Raw genomic sequence first — 16,603 nt, forward strand, 5'->3', positions numbered from 1 at the left:
TGGGTGACGGACGTTAGTATATAATAAAATTAATAGAGAGGAAGAGAGAAGTTAATTCAGGGTTACTTTTAGACTGCAAATGTGATATTATGGAAAACGACTACCAATACCGGCATCAGGCTATTAGTACTGGCGTTATTTATACGTTAGATTTCCCATAATAGGCTGCCATTAACGAGCAGATCAAGCTGTCATAGGACTACATCCTACTTAAAACAGCCATCTGACGTCACCACCACGCCATCAACCCAATAAGTGCAGCAGCTGTCGGCTTCACCGTTATTAGGGTCATGCTTCCGGCATACATTATAGAAATCCGGTCCGCTGATCGATTTTCCGTTCAGGCGAGAACACTACACCAGCTGTTAGGGGGACTATGCTCGAGAAGGCCCGTTCTAACTCACATCGCCGCCGGGCTCTAGGGAGTAAAGTTAGTAACTTAAGCCTACATCAAGGAGGTTAACACGGGTAACAAACTGATGGTATAGCCTGGTCCCATATCGCCATAAGCAAAATTAGTTACACACCAGTTAGCCGTCTAGGTATTAGGATACCGCATACAATGGCATAAATCCCAATTCTCAGCATAAGCCAGCCCGAGAAGGCCAATGCTTACAGATGCATCAGCCATATCGTGAATTGCCTACATCTATAGCCCGAGAACTCACAGTGCAATCTGTATTAGGGAGAACCTCATAATAGACTCGTCGGTATAATCAGTATCAAATCGGGAAATATAAGTTATTGTTACAAGTAACAAGATAGTAGAGCAATGTATCTGGCAGATATGGTTTTATTTAACTCCTGTATTCTATATAGGAAAGCATAATGCTTTTTAAGTGCCGCGAACTCATCATGCAGCTTACGTCATAAATGGAAGTTTCTTAGTCTCATATCCGACCTGCTCCTCATCATATGATTTAAATCCCTTAGTTATAAAACTTTACTAAGTCATAGGATGAACATTATATCCTAGTAGCCATAACGCTGAAGGAAAGGAAGAGTTATGCCTGTATTTAATCAGACTAAAAACTTAGTTCACTCTAAAGTTCAACTACTCCAACATATTGTAACCCTTATACCTACACTTATGTATTACTAAGAACTATCTTCTCTTAAACGTATGATTTAAACCTTCTTTTACTACATTAACCTTTCATCTTTTATGTCTTTCAAAGTCAATTTTACGGCAAATGCGGCCAGCGCTTGCAATTTTGCTAACATTCGGTAACTCTGCCCCCGCCCACCTCCCCCTTATAACTAAATACCCCTCTACTACTAGATTAAGAACTTCTTCTATAAAACAACTGTTTTCTTTTAAGAATTAGGATACTTAATTCTCTTAACCTCTAACAGCACTTATATCTTACAAGCTCATCTCACTTCCAAGCCCGGCCTTTCACCATATTACTAAAGTCCCTTCTCCTGCCTTTGGCATTACTCCAGGCTACAAGTACGCTTTCCATCAAGAAGTAGATGCCCAAGTTAATTACACTTATCCTAAACGTCGTTGCCCAAAATAAATAAGTAAACAATGCTGACCTAACAGTCCTCAGGTAGACGCATCCGATAAGCATCAGCTACAGGCGAGGGCATAGGTTGCTCAGTCCTTCCCCACAGAAACCGTATCTAACCGTCTCAGTGAAACAATTAAGGTTCCCTTCAGCTATTTGGGTTCTCAAAGCCCTGGCATCTGCTTCACTGTAGCAGCTGTTGGTATGACTTTATACAAAGTCGGGAATTTTCTTCACTACCATGCCGTCCATACGACCAACTCGCAGGCCAGAGGCGTCATAGACTTCATCTTTGCGAATAGGAAAGTGCCTATTAAGTATAGCCTAGGCATTAACGGTATGCCTAGGAAGATGTTCATTGATTCACGTATGGGCCCAAGAGTAAAGCTTCAGGGGTAAGTCGCCGCTTTAGAGCAAGCTTCAAAGCGGCTTATAGGGTCTTAGGTCTTGTATTGTCAATTCATAGGAAGATCACCCACCTAACCTTGCCCATTCCTATCCTGGTGTGAAGTAACTACGACCCTTCCGGGTCGTTGCCTGTTCTCTATAATTGAACGTGATAAACGACTATTCTAACTAGAATCTTGATACTATACTATATTAATTATATCCCTGCTGTACAAACACCCTCCCGTATTACGCCCTAATGCATATTTAGCGGCCCATATGCCACCGTCCATGCCCATAGTATGTCCTCGCTTACCGTTTAAATTACTTAATTTCTATGTAAATTATATACTACTAGACAGGAAATGCTGCTTCTAATCATTGCATTATGCGCAATGCTAGGTATATTCTCCCCTGCCACGAGAATGCCATACCAGCGCTTATTTAGAAATCGAAAGCCGATGCTGCCTGTTTTCGCCGGACAAGTCCCACTCCTACACCGACAGACCTCGACGCACCCGTACAAACGACTCACACCGAGGGTAACATAATCTATTATGACCTTGGCCTAGGTACTACTCGCAAATAAATAATAAATAAGTCTGACACTGTTATAAACAAGACAGCGTTTTCCTTAGAAGCCCAATTCAACGCCAGAGCCACTGGCGGCCTTATATAATAAGTCTCTGCCTCTATGGTGCAATGCATGCTGGCAGGAGGGTGAAGGCAATGTGCTTGGCGTCGACGCAAGAGTGCAAGTAGCTAGGAAAGCATAAGGAAGGTCAGGATCTATACAAGCAGACGGCTGTGAAGGGACTAGAAGGGACGGGAAGGAGCGTAAAGGGACAACAGGTCAGCATATATCTCGGTCAATCAGAAGACACATCGAAGTAGTATGTGCTCGTGCATGGCTGACCAGACCTGGGGGGTATGAGAAATAACGGGCAGCCACTCGGAAACGCGCGGCAAAATGATCTATAATTGACCCTATTTATGGCTTAGACGCCTGCCGCCTTTGTGGCAAAGGCTATCATTTGGTCCGCTTCCTCTTCCTCGCCTTGCCCTCGTCGCTTTTGGTTTCTACAGCACCTCCCGCCTTTCCATCAGGGACTTATTCCCTCCCCTCGTCACTGCAGTGATTGCAGTGATTATGACTACACTAGCTGCGAGACGAACCATCATGTCCCGCTTACACTCCCGTCCCTTATGTCAGGCGCTCTGCGCAGGCCTTATTTTCGGCTTAGAGCTCGCGAAGTTGCTGCCCCAAAGCCCTGTTCTAGCCAATAAGCTCGGCCAGCATGGCACCAATCTCCCCGTCGAACAGGCCGCTGGCGATATCTAGAGCTTAGGCGGAGGTGAGAGTGAGAGTGAGGGTGTGATGACCCTCAATGTCAAGCAGCAAGATGCTGCGAATATCGTCTGGGCAGCCGAAGCTGCAGAAGTCGGTGTTACAGGAAGTCGAGGGGCACAGAGGCCAGAATATCACAGGCTCGCGAAGCCGAAATATCAAGGTAAGAAGAAGTCATAGATAAGACAAATGAAATAGTGCCCAGAGGCGATATCAAGAGCTCGCGAAGCTCAGTGCCATTAAAGACACACGTCACAAAGAAAGATCAACTCTCTAAATCCCTTTCTTCCAGCAGCTATTAGGGTCCCATTAGCCCCATAGTTGCTTTTACTGCCATTTTAGACTGCAAAAATTCTTTACCCTAGCAAAACACTAACAGCAGGTGCCAAGGAAAAACTTTTTTACAGGAGAGAGTTGTATAGAAAGTAGACCTATGTTATATTATATTATATGTATTTTTCATCCAGGGGGCCATAGGCCCCGAAAGTCCCCTACTAGAGCACAGGACGTGCTAAGCTAGAGAAATCAGAACATATCTACATGCTAATTATAGGAATACTATTGGCCATAGAGGATTAGTCATTCGCCACGCGAAATTAGTCTTTTTATCACAGGGTAGGCATTAGTAATCTAGCTATATGCTTTAAGTAACTATACAGGATGGAATACCCCGCACAAGAGATAACTTAAGACAACAATTAACATATTTTTACTACTACTCAACACATTTTACTTTAACCCTTTAAGCATGCTCAGTGCAACACTTTCCTATGGCATCCAATTTCTGCAAACATCGTTACTCAAGGCAATCGTATGACCGCGATAACAGTCCGGCCAGGTCACCATCCATCAGATCTACAAGCACGTCGAGCAACTAAGAAAGGGAAACAACAGAGTCAAGATAATATGGGTCCCATCCAGAGCCGATGGCCTCAGCATGAACCTGGAAGCAAAGAGACAAGCCAAGAAGGCTACTAGAGCAGAATGCTCGCCGCAATCGCTACCATTTCAGGCCCGCTCTACCCGGCTCAGGCAGCGCTGACCTCAATTCAAGTATCAAGTCAAGTATTTCAAGTAAGTCAAGTAAGTCAACAAACCAGTTTATTTCAAGTAAGCAAGTTCATAATACTTTAAACTTGATTTACTTAAAATACTAGATTTTATAGATTTTCCTATGCAACAGCCCTATAAGTTTCAAGGCTATTCGGAGTCCCAGGCATAGGGTAATTAATTAAGTATGGTACCCCAGTTGATTACACCAATAGAACCCAGGAACGCGGCAGGGGTGGCGCGACTACGTGTTTTGCGTTTGCTCGCATACTAGAAACACCTGGTTTAGAATTAACATCGCTCCCTGATAAGAAGCATCTGTATTCCGCGATTCGCCGGTAACCCGCTATAGCAGCACAATAACAGTCGTTAGAATCGCTTCTGGGAATTAGTGGCTATCGCAAATTACTTAAGCAGCAGCTTAACGCTGCATCCATTAAGACTAAAGCTAGAAGAACGACCCTTGCCGACCTCCTAACTATCCAGATCGGCTGCAAGAAATATATACCAGAAGAATACATTGCCAATAAGAATCGCAAAGGTCAGAGAAGCTAGATCCAAGCCCATAGCTTCTTTCTTACAGAAGTCAGCCCTGATTTACAGACATTGCAGACCTACTAGGTATACTCGAAATGTGATAAACGAGGCAAGAGCTCATTATTCATCGCCACAAATACAACATCGCTAATTAAGCACCTCTGAAGGTAAATGATATCTATATAAGCCTGATCTTTATTACTTCTCCATTATCTTATAAGATATAGGTCTTATATAATCACCGAGGCGGATAATAATATAGATGCAGATTCGTATTTATCTCGCGCTGACATTCACCTACCCTCGAAGCGGCGTTGCTTAGAGTCTCCTACTGCAAGATCAAATATTAATAAAGCAAAGGAGTTAATGGTCGGCTAGATCATTACTGCCAATCTTTTATTCACGGCGCCATCGAATTTATACTTATGCTAAATACTCGATTTATATGATATATTATTAGTAAAAGAGGTACTATAGAGTTGGCAGTTAGTGCATAATACTATGCGGAAATTATTTGAGGTAAAGAAGGGAGTAATATTAAGTTAATTACAGAAGGCGGTTATAAGGATTAGCTTTAGCTTTGACCTATAGACTTCTCTAAACTGGTATGCTTTCCTTGGCCTCCATGCCCACTATCTCAACGCCTCCTATTAAGTCTAGTTGCGACTCCTTGCTCTGCGCTATATATAGGGATCTTATTCCGGAGATAACTAAGCAGCAACAATATATAATATCTTGGGCAAGTATGGGATATAAGATAGGACTAGCGCGGGTATCTATAATAACGCCTTATCTAATAATATATACTTAGCAAGCCTCTATTATCAACTTTATCCTATAATAGCGGAAGAAGATATTAGAAATCATTAAATAAGATACTTTAGGTATATTCTTAACCTTGTAGCTTGAGCCTTTCTCTGGGGAGAAGATCCTGACTTGTTTAAGCGAGAAGCCTTTACTGAGGCGGCTTTCTAAGTTAAAGAGCGTGAGCTTTGGCTTTAGCGGAAATGGGGAGCGGTAGGCAAGCTGTATAACATCGTCTGGTTTATTAGGGCTTCCCTGCAACGGAGAGAGCTAATAAAATCCCTGGCTTATAACCAGAATGACGAAGATGGCTATTAACTCTTTAAAGAGGAGCAAGCTGCTATTGACCTTAAGCTAATGTAAAATAATAAAACTAGATGGAATTTAACCTTTCTGATGATCTAGCATGCCATTCGAAAGCGAGAGCACATTAACCATTTTATTATATATCTTGAAATAAAGACGTCAAAGCCCTGATAGCGGGTGCCTATCTAAGATTAGCTTTTACCATAGGACTGGCTTCTGTTAGCGGAGATATAGAGTCTACTTAAACCGCTCTATGAGATCACCATGAGGTGCCAGGGTTAGGCTAAAGAAGGATGCCACAGCGCCTTATGGGAAGTAATGATTAGAATGGAGTACTTGCTTAATTTCTTCGAGGAATAAAACCTGATATTCTTATTACCTGATAGTGGCATCAGTAAGCTAAGAAATTTCAGGGTCTCGGCAACTAAAAGTATGACTCCCCTAATTCGTCTTTGTTCTCTTTAGGCTTCTTTAACTAATGGTTTCTTAGGATCTAGCACTTAATAAATTAAGCAGGGCCGTAGATAAGAGAAATACTTGCCACAGTATGCTTAAGAGGAATATATTAATGTAGTTTTGCAAGATGAGAATCTTAATAATGATTATTAACGATGCGTCTAGATCTCTATTAAGAACTGTTGGTTAAAGCTCGATAAGTATTACAGCCTACTAGGCCAATTGCCACTTTATCTGGCTGCTGTTATTCTTTACTCACGCTAAAACGTGTCTTAGCTTGAGGTAAACTAGACCAGCGATGAGTAACTAGTATGGCTATAAGACGCTAAAAACAGTGTCCGGGAATTCTTTAAACAGCACTATCCACATGAAAAGCAGCCTAAGACATCGAGGACGGTGATAGGAAAAGCAGTATAATAAGATAAGCCTAGTTAATTTAACCAGTAGATGCAGAGCTGCAATTAGTACATAATGGAGGAAGAAGACGAGCTTGGCGTTTACATGAGGCAAGGGCCAGTGCAGCGAGAGAACTTAAACCCTGTCCTATGGTAGAAGGATTATCAAGAAGAATACCCACGTCTAAGCAAGTTTGCCCTCGACATCCTGGCAATTCCTGCCATATCTATTAACCCTAAGCAGACATTCAGTATCACCAAGTTAACGGTAAGCTCGCAAAGGCACAGTATAAGCCCTAAGATAATAGAGGAGATGCAGTATCTATGAAACTGGCTACGCCATTAAGCGATCACTATAGGTAAGGTGGTTAGCTTTAGTGGGGACTTGGTAGGTTAAGAGGGAGGGGAGGCTTAATAGCTTTATTGGAGCTTCAGGTCAGCACCTTTATTTCAAGTATATTAATTCAATTCAAGTTAAGTAAGTCCATGGATGATTTTATTTCAAGTAATCAAGTTGGACCCCCAAACTTGACTTACTTGAATTGAAGTCAGCGCTGCGCTTGATCTGCACGCCTTTGGAAATGGGCTGATAGTTGCCACGAACAAGGACATCGTACAGATTGGCTGAAACATATGGAAGGTAGATTCTTTCATAACTGTCATTTTGGTCAATGGAAGATCAGAAAGTCAAACTCAAATCCAATCAATGAATAGTTGGTACGAACAAAGAGGAGAATTCGAGCTTCGCAGCGGCCCGTCAACCTTTCCGCTGATGAGGCATCTACAACCAACATCTGGGTCTTTTCAACTTTTGAGAAAAAGTTTCTTCAATACAATTTGTTACAGTCTGCGTCTTTAAACCTGCCGCATAGGAAGATTTTGAAGTCATGTAAAAGGCTGATAGATTGACCAACTTTCGAGCGGCTAGCTATATTTTTCCCTGCGGTGGCCATCCTCTCAGATTTGGGCACTGATGAATATACTCTTTATTCAGAGCAGTATTGCGAAACGGGGCTTAATCTGCAGTTGGTATCAAATGACGAGAACCCTACATAACATGCTAGAACAATATAGCACCTTTAAGAGTATAGTGCTAAGTATTTAAACATACAATAATCTATTTCTTTAATACAGGGTTGAGAATTGCTGCCAGGTCCTCACACTTGGACATCTGCTCTGCCGTCATAGAAACCCCAAAGCATACCTGATGAGGCTCCAAGATCCGAATCAAGCGGGTGTTTGGTCGCTAGTACGTCGCCTTCCATATGGCCATAGCCGCGGCCAAGTTGTCTCGGTCGGTGAAGTCATTACAATAAAAGACGAGATTCTCGCCCATCATGGGTAAATCTGTGTTGGTGTTGTCTAGAAGCTAACTATTTGTGATACGGGCCCTCATCCGTAAGTCGACTAGGCGGTCAAGAGTATGAATTCTAGACTCTGCATCTTCTTCCCTCTAGTCCAATCACCGGCATACTACGATACACTCAGGCGAGTAACCGTTGTGGCATAAGCTTCGAGATAACCGTTGCAGATAAAGGTTCTCTTCGGCCAGAAACTGGTTGTTTAGGCATCTCATCTCCGGAAGCATCTTCCACCAACAGAAGCGTGGATCCGAAATTGGGTCGTTCAAAATGTATAGCAACAACGTCCTTATTGCGCGTCTAACCTGCCACGCACTGAGTTTCGTTCGCGAGGCCAAATATTTCATCCTAGCATCGTGCTCTGTGAACAAGTCCGTGTAGCCGTCTGGCTTAGCGCTCTGAACGACATATAGGGCTAGTTGATAACATATCCCGGCCATCACATTGGGATCATACCAGGCAACATCATGTTGTGTCATCGCAATCCGAATACAACTTTCTGCTACGACTTGAACGAGAGCTTCGTTTGACGTGCTTGCTCTTTTGCGAGTATATTCTTGATTAGAATGGTGATTTTCGTATTGCTCATTGGTCTCGTTGCCACTAATTGCCGTCTCTGGTCTTATTCTTCGCTCGTGAATAAAATGTTGTAGAAATGGCAGGGGCCCTGGAACACCCAAATTCCAATCGATCACCTGTAAGAATATCCTTTCAATTATCGCGAGTCGCCTCTTTTGCCGTTTCGTAAAGTCATGAATTTGAAGAATCTCAGCTATAACGGCCATTCCTACCTGGATATTCTGATTTTCCTCATACTTGGACGCAACCATGAGTGCTGTGCCGGCTAGCAATGACAACGCTCTCCACTGCGTCGCTCCGTGGGCAATCATGTCCCTCTGCCAGGTCGCTGTCGCTATAATGCAGCCATCGGTCTCTGCGTCGAACTGGCCTAGAAGGTGTGCAGCTACTATCAAAGTAGATGGGCCTTTCCTTGACGCAAAAACGTCAAGTAGATTAACTGCAAGCACGCAGGTCTCTAGATTAAACGAAAACGAAGTATTGAATAAGGTCTGTACGAGGGGCTTGCGCCATCGGAGATAGTTTGGATACAGCACTAGAGGCTGACGGTAGTCTCAAGTGAGCCACAAGTCATAATCGAATGGAAGGATGACGGGGTTTTACCTCTTTATCTCTAGCCATTAGGAATGAATAAATATCTTCTGCATATTCATGCGCACTGGCGACGCGGTTCATGGAATCACTAGGACGGTGGTTATCATTGCTTGTCATGATTCGGCTCTAACGGTAAGTGCAAGTGAGGGTAAGGTAGAAGAAGAGCTAATAAACGGAGAAAGGCATATTAATATCCTGATAGCCGTTACGTCTGAGCTATAATTATGCCCTGGGTGGTCGAGTAACCCTCGGCTTGCCGTAGAATGAATTTGTGAAATTAGTTGTAAACTTTATGTTCGCTTGGTGCTTTGCTGATTTTTGATATCATGGTGTAATTTATACGCTTGCCACCCGCATCTCTCTCATACTTCCGCAGCAAGTGCTATTCTCGGCCCCGACTGCTTATCTCGAATCAAAAAGGCGGGCAGAAGCCGCGCAGCCCCTTGACAAATGCGAGTTAATCCAAAGTATAGTGTTGTATGGCCATCGAAAGTTGTATACCTGCGTGGACTACCTTCATGTTTTTGCGTCCTGTAATGGTGACTTTACTCCAAGGTGGAATGAGAGACTTTCTCTTAGCGCCTCGGTGCGCTTCAGGATCTCAGTCCCGTGGGCTGCCCATGTTCTACATCGAAAAGGAAAGCCTTTGACTGACTCTGTGGCCCGCCTACATACGCCCTCCTCGAACTAAGATATGCATCTCGATGATCTGGCCGACTCCGACCACACAGTCCCGCGCCTAATACACTATTATGGTGGGTATCACCCATATTCTCCCTGCTAGATCTCCTTTCGCCGTTTCTAAATTACTCCTGCATCTCCCGCTCTCGTTTCCACTCGTTCTGCCCAAATTGCCGCCCCGAAGACTGGCGAACCTTGTACTCTATTCAATCTGACTTCTAAGCAGGGGTGAAGGGTTGGAACTCAAAGACAGTCAGGTGCCCAGCCCTTTAATTCACAGACACTGTACATCTCACTTCCAGTTGTGGCGTAACTGGTGTGATTTTGAACGATTTTCACACATCTTACGTCTCCACATTGATGACCTTTAGGCGTGGATACTGACAGACATACGCAGGACGAATGACCACGGCATTATGCTAAATTAGTACTCCAACATTCGTCGGCTGCCAAAAGACTGGTTCAAGTCATCATGAATGGCAAAACTGTCAGCCTTACCATGATGAATAGTTTTTGGTCCATATAACTGCGGTGAAAGGGATCACCTAGGATGTCATTCTACATAGTAAACTGGCGGGAGAAGGTTCGCCGCAAGAAAACTTGAGGCGTGGCTTCAGAAGGAGGTGGTGGGTAACAAATCGTAGCAGATAGGGGTGAATTTACTAGTAGAAAGCAAGGAGTTTTGTAGTGCTATGCATGGATCAGAGCTAAACTCCCAGGCAGTCACACCTCAAGTAGAGATAATAGAGAGCATACCTTGCTCCGAAGACATCTAGTGAAGTGGCGCAAACAGCGAAGGGTGCAGGGCGCGAGAGCTAGCGGAAGACTCTTTAATAGGATAATAATAGTCCAAGAGATTCTGAACTCGATCGCGAGGAGGTGGTGTATCATATGCAGTATCCTGTAGGTCCAATACCATTTCTACCCACGACCATCGTCTTCAACATGAGTAGCTCTGGGAAACTGCCTAGTTTGGGTGCAATGGATTGCAGTGTGAAAGAAAAGGTGAGACAAAGCAGTCGGGCGGATACACCCCCTTCGCACTGCGCCAATGCAGATCAAATGACGCAGCCCAGTTCCTAACCCTTCAAGCGCAACGGTAGAGGGCACTTTCACCTTCCTATTTATAGTAGCACAGTCTTTATCTCGTCTATCAGAAGGACTTTGAGATATAAAGAACTACTTTAAATACCAGGTATGATATCCCATATAGGCAGCCGTATGATTGGCATGTCAGCATCATCAGCCACATACAGGGGTGCTCGCGAGTGGTGCATATGCATTGACTGAGAGCCTCCACCAACCTCGTTTGTTCTTTCCCAGATTTTATGACCTTTCGTCCCAACGCTTCGCGTTGCGGATGGAACGTTCTGAGACGGCAAGAGTGATGTGAAAGAGTGAAATGTAAACGCTCAATACCGCAGTAAATTAGCCTAGCGCATGTTGGTCTGGAACCTCAGCCCCGTAGGAATGTGTGAAATAAAACGATATAGGTTGTGCGGAGTCGTACTGGGTCGGATACAGCAAACGTTATATTCCGCAATTTCTCAATAGAAGTCCCTTCCATTCACAAGAGAAACTTGAGGAAGACCGCATTGCACCACGGAGTTAATGGTCGGGGAAGCCAGTAGAGTGATTCATCCAAATTTTGATCCTTCTTGGCCAAAACACCCGTGTGTCAGAGCAGCATCCTGACCGGATATGATAGACAGCCACTGAAGTAGAACCATGGCCTACGCTCATGACTAATCTGTAATAAGCTGCGTTCTCATTGCCTTATAGTATTCCGAAGCTTGATGTCCCCTGCTGCTTGCATATTAATGAGTGATGGGTGTCTGTCTCTTTCACTTTAAGTAAGAGACACAATAGGGATGAAGTTTTGCTCGTCAACTCCTTGTTTCTCTGTGCGTGTGGAACTAATGCATAAGGCCCAAGCGAAAATTCAATCAGAGAGTCGACTAGTCAAATATAACAGATACCAGAACCAGCGTTCATAGTCAAAACGACTCATTCCGTCCCGGCAATCAATAAGTATCCACATCCACTGTCATCAAAATACATCTTACTGGAAGTATTTTTACATACGGGCCTGATAAAAACACTCGATTCTATCGTTTACTTATCTCCTCATGTGATCCAACGTCACCAAGACCTTTGTCTGTAAGCCAACGGGAAAAGCTATGTCGCTGAGTTCAGATGGCCGAACGCCTCCCCAAGCCAAGTCACATATTTATCTTGCATCCAGGCGCCGATTAACCGCAAGGTCGCCATAATTGTGTATAATCCAATGAGACTGTCTGTGCTTCCTATCGCCACATCTTCAAGGATTTCCTGCAGTAAGTCTGGATCAGCGCAGCTCTACCGTCATGTCGGGTCATTGAAAGTTCAACGCACGAGATATACTCACAATTCTGTCCTGCCTATCGCACGCAAACAGCAAACGCCACTTATGTTCCATGACAATTATCAAAGGCAGAGTGACAATGGGAGCGGTAGCAGCTCTAGTTGAGGAAGTTCCAATTAACATCTTTATGCGCTGGTGCCACGATGCAACCCAGATCCCCAACTGAAGCCTCGCCTCTTCCAAATCTCCTGCCGCAATCTTTGTTTCAATAACCATGGCGATAGGGTCCTTTCTAACTGGCCCATAGACGGTCTGGTTGATACAACGCTGGTTATCCGGTAAGCTTATAAGAGCTTGTTGGATGGTTTGTGTGATACCTGACGGTGGACATATGCGAACGCCCAGGTCTACCATCTTGGCACGCGTATAATCATACATGGTGGCGGCCTGCATCTCGGGAAGAAATGGTTTGCTGATGCGTGCTGCCGTGAGAAGATCCCTACGTAGTGAAGGAAAAGGATCAAAGGCCAGCTTCAGCAATGGAGCATGGACCTCGAGATTCCACGTCGCCTCTGAAGCCTCCTCGCTCTTACAAGTCTTGGCCGCCTCTTGGAAATTGCAAAGTGCAGCAAGTTCGCTACTGTATCGGTTCGTTGCCTCATTATTATTAACGTCGAAATACCATCCAGGTCTGATCATGCCCTTACGATGCAGCGCTGTCAACTCTGGACGGAGTGAACTAGGCAGAAACCTTTCTCGGTGTAGAGTGATACTGATGATGCTATCGAAGAGAGAGGCAATGTCGTCAGGGAGTTGCTCAGTGGGATCGTCCTCTATGGGGACATAGCGGAGCGGCTTTTTGAGAAGCTCGAGGGTGGAACGTTTGACAGGACTGGCGGATCTGTTGGTGGACGCACGCGAGGGAGATCGGTGAGAGGATGCATTGGTAGATGATTGGCTGGGGGTTTGCCGAAGACTGGGTATAGCAGATAAGTTGTATGAAGGGATCGTTCTGGCTCGTGGCAAGGCATTGGGCGTCTTGTCGTTGTCGAACAGGCTGTCGCTATCTGGTGTCTGAGTCTCAAATTGGTGGATATCCGGGTTGTAAATTGGTTCATCTACGCGCGCTCTTTTGGGGGGAGAACTGTCACGAGTAGGCGTTGATGAAGAGAGCGGAGGCGTTGGCATGTTGCCCCAGTCGAGTCTCGGCTGATCGCAAAGTGGCCCGGTTACTTTTGCAGCTTGAGAATCTTGCGATGACGAGTTGCTTAGAGACTCGAGCCAGCGATAGATGGACTCATCCAGTGATGCGAGTTCTAAATCCTTCATCAAGTCGTGCGCTATGCGGCCGTAAGAAACTGAAGCATGTAGTAGTATCATACTAGCACAGAGTTATCAGAGGACAACTCGCAAGAAACCTGGAATTGAGCTTGGGCGATTGAGCTGACAAACTGGGTGCGTGTTGATTAGCGTTCTTGTTGCTAGGGCGACGAGTTAGTCCGTAACATGCTGCCTGATCAGGAAAGGCGACGTAGCGTTATTTCGTAAGCAACAATTTGGTTGGGCTTACGGAGGTTCATACCAAAAGTCTTTGCCCAAGATGACTTACGCCACAATTGCCGATCCATGTCAGGTACATGAGAATACAAGCGATAAGAAGGGTATAGAGGAGCTGCCCTATAGTAGCCCTATAGTTACAGGGCATTTAAGGGGAATTAATGAATAACTTAGTGGCTATGACTGCTATAGTTTAATTATTATTAGTGGCTGCTACTTCGCTTGATGTACCTCTAGTATCTTATCAAAAGTGGGTCATCCAGCCACAGTCACTTTGGGCAAAGACTTTTGGTACCGACCTCCGTAGTCTACTACCCGTTGGCTCGAGCCGTGGGTGGGGGCCAACTAAGCAAGCTTAGTCAAGCTTAGTTGCCCCCCCCCCCCTCCGCTCGAGCCAACGGGTACTGCACTCGGGATCGCTTGTAATTTACTTTTGAAATCGCGGATACGCTGCTCTCAGATTTTTCGGCCCCGCTTCTCTTCACCATAGCTATTACTAAAGCGTTCTCTGTCATTTTGCGCAGATACTAGCCCAAAACGGCGCCTTGCAGACATGGGTTTACGCTATTGCCGCATTCCTCGACCGTCCCGAACGCGATGCAGCAGGGGCTCTCCAACTCGAGCTTCGTGAACAGATCCCTTGTCACTCGCCACAATTTGAGTTGTAATTGTAATTCGTGCTCAGATTGATCGAACTATTCATCGATAGAGACCACAACGTCGTCGTTCAAAAATCGGCCACGGCAGCGGCAGTAACAATAAGGTTCTTGGTTGTCGCATCATAGAACCAACGTAGTCCCCTTACCGGCCGCTAGAGGATCTACAGCGGAGTGGGCCGACCTGAGCTAAAAGGGTATAATGTTACGAGGGGAATGCGGAGCCTACTACGTATTCCAGCTGTTCAGCAACCAATGTCAGTGCTCTGTCACAACTCGCGACTGACGGCCTACAGCCGATAAGTGGCGCGCAGCCTCACAATAATCCTGTCATGTCTCACTACCCCGCCTTGCCTGGCGCTTGATCAAGGAAAAGAATTGACAGCTTTCAAAATTCAGACGGCGCAATTCGCAGATGACTATAGGTTTGAGGCTCAGGTAGTCCCGACCCTTTTGCTTTCTTACTGGCGCTGATAGAGAGGTGCAGAAATTTCTTTTGATTGTCTATGACTGACGTGCCTAGTGTAGTTTGTTGAGGCATATGTGATTGCCCTTCTCACGACAAAAAGAAAAGAGACAATGTGACAAGCTGTGATGCAGCTTTGATGTATCAACCCATGTGTCACATTCACATTGGTGCATCTTAGTATAGCGAGATTCGCGGCTTGTGGTTGGTCAGAAGGTTTATCACTGTCGTGATCAGGCCATCCGGCTTCTAGACTAATATTCCTCCACCACCTGTCGTACATCAGATCTATTTACAATGGCGCATACGTCTATCATCCGAGAAGGAAGTGTCGATTGGAATAGACGGATCAAACTGGAAGTGGAAATAACTCGGGAATCCCACAAGCAGTGGAATAGCGGCGCCAGTGAGCGGCTCAAAAAGCTAATGGAACAACTCGACGCTACCAGCATGAGCAACTCTTACTACACTACCCGTCAAAACAACAACCTGGCGCCCATACAAAATGGCTGTCCCGAACATTTGGGCGACCGTGACGTTTTAGTTCTACGCCCAATGCCTGACAACTTTCGACAACCTCTTACCTATTACAGCGATGTACTACGGTTGCGCTCGATGCCGGATAACTTTCGAACACCAGCAACCAATCCTGTGAATAAACGTCTTGCACGAAGAGGAAGAACCAGCCTAGATGGTGAAGCGCAAAGTGCATCGGAGTCGAACTTAAAAAACTTGTGCAACCAGCATGAAAATTTACAATTTGGGACTGACGGAGCCTGTCATCTGGAGGATGTTGAAGTTGTTCCGGAGAAAGATGAAGACGTCTGCAGCCTAGATCACGAGAATTAGGCTCTCTTCTGGGGAAGACTGTATAGCCCAAAGCTTGAAACTCCAACGAGGCCGATATGACACTAGACGCTTATGGATGAGTTCCGGGGTCCTATGGATGCAAAATGAGCTTCTCACCAAAGGAGCCAACAATCCAAAATATTTCAACAAAAAAAAAAAAAAAAAACTCTCAAGATTGAGCTTTTGTGCCTATTAATTTACCAATTTCTTTTTACCATCATTATCAGACTTAGAGCTGGAGCACAAAAGGGTAGTACTTGTGCATTAAAAACCACTAGCACGACTGGCATTTCAGGAGCTGATGCTCAGGGAGGATAATAAAAGTATGTAAAGCACTACGTGAGTCTAACTCCGTAACATGAGGGAGTGTTTTGACATGATTTATATCATGGAGGGCGGACAAATTGTCGAATGTGTTTGACCACTTCCCGTGCCATAGGATCCAGAAATCACAGTTAAAGCTTTACGTGGTTTGTTATGGCACTTGGTGGCACGGCGCCACGCCTTGATAAGGAACCAAGTCCCATTCGGAGGACCAAGTCTTATCCTCGTAATGAGTGCCAACAAGGATGAAGGGTCGGTGCCTGGATTCCCCTGACCTATGGTTTCCTTCGCTTGGATCATCGATGCGTACAGATTGAATATATTACCTTGCGTCGCCGTACGTACTTTTTGTCTAGTTTTATCTCATCTCTGGACCTTTGTATCATAGAATGAGT

General features: G+C 45.0%; 4 protein-coding genes across 4 annotated transcripts; 2 read left to right on the top strand and 2 right to left on the bottom strand.

Moving 5' to 3' along the window:
- Nucleotides 1–1,853: 1,853 nt before the first annotated feature.
- Nucleotides 1,854–3,243, top strand: FOIG_16668 (uncharacterized protein; the record flags this gene model as incomplete). Its single annotated transcript, XM_031218133.1, has 2 exons — nt 1,854–1,909; nt 2,904–3,243. 2 exons carry the CDS (start codon nt 1,854–1,856, stop codon nt 3,241–3,243), a joined length of 396 nt encoding a protein of 131 aa, XP_031052150.1.
- A 2,901-nt stretch (nt 3,244–6,144) lies between these two features.
- Nucleotides 6,145–10,513, bottom strand: FOIG_16669 (uncharacterized protein; the record flags this gene model as incomplete). Its single annotated transcript, XM_031218134.1, has 5 exons — nt 6,145–6,155; nt 7,335–7,421; nt 8,475–9,107; nt 10,007–10,070; nt 10,511–10,513. The coding sequence occupies 5 exons, from the start codon at nt 10,511–10,513 to the stop codon at nt 6,145–6,147; spliced, it is 798 nt and encodes a 265-aa protein (XP_031052151.1).
- Nucleotides 10,514–12,190: 1,677 nt separating this feature from the next.
- Nucleotides 12,191–13,685, bottom strand: FOIG_16670 (uncharacterized protein; the record flags this gene model as incomplete). The annotated part of the gene is made up of 2 exons (XM_031218135.1): nt 12,191–12,370; nt 12,420–13,685. 2 exons carry the CDS (start codon nt 13,683–13,685, stop codon nt 12,191–12,193), a joined length of 1,446 nt encoding a protein of 481 aa, XP_031052152.1.
- A 1,647-nt stretch (nt 13,686–15,332) lies between these two features.
- Nucleotides 15,333–15,884, top strand: FOIG_16671 (uncharacterized protein; the record flags this gene model as incomplete). The annotated part of the gene is made up of 1 exon (XM_031218136.1): nt 15,333–15,884. One exon carries the CDS (start codon nt 15,333–15,335, stop codon nt 15,882–15,884), a length of 552 nt encoding a protein of 183 aa, XP_031052153.1.
- Nucleotides 15,885–16,603: the final 719 nt, after the last annotated feature.

This window comes from Fusarium odoratissimum (assembly GCF_000260195.1).
Source record: "Fusarium odoratissimum NRRL 54006 unplaced genomic scaffold supercont1.112, whole genome shotgun sequence".
Taxonomy (NCBI): domain Eukaryota; kingdom Fungi; phylum Ascomycota; class Sordariomycetes; order Hypocreales; family Nectriaceae; genus Fusarium; species Fusarium odoratissimum.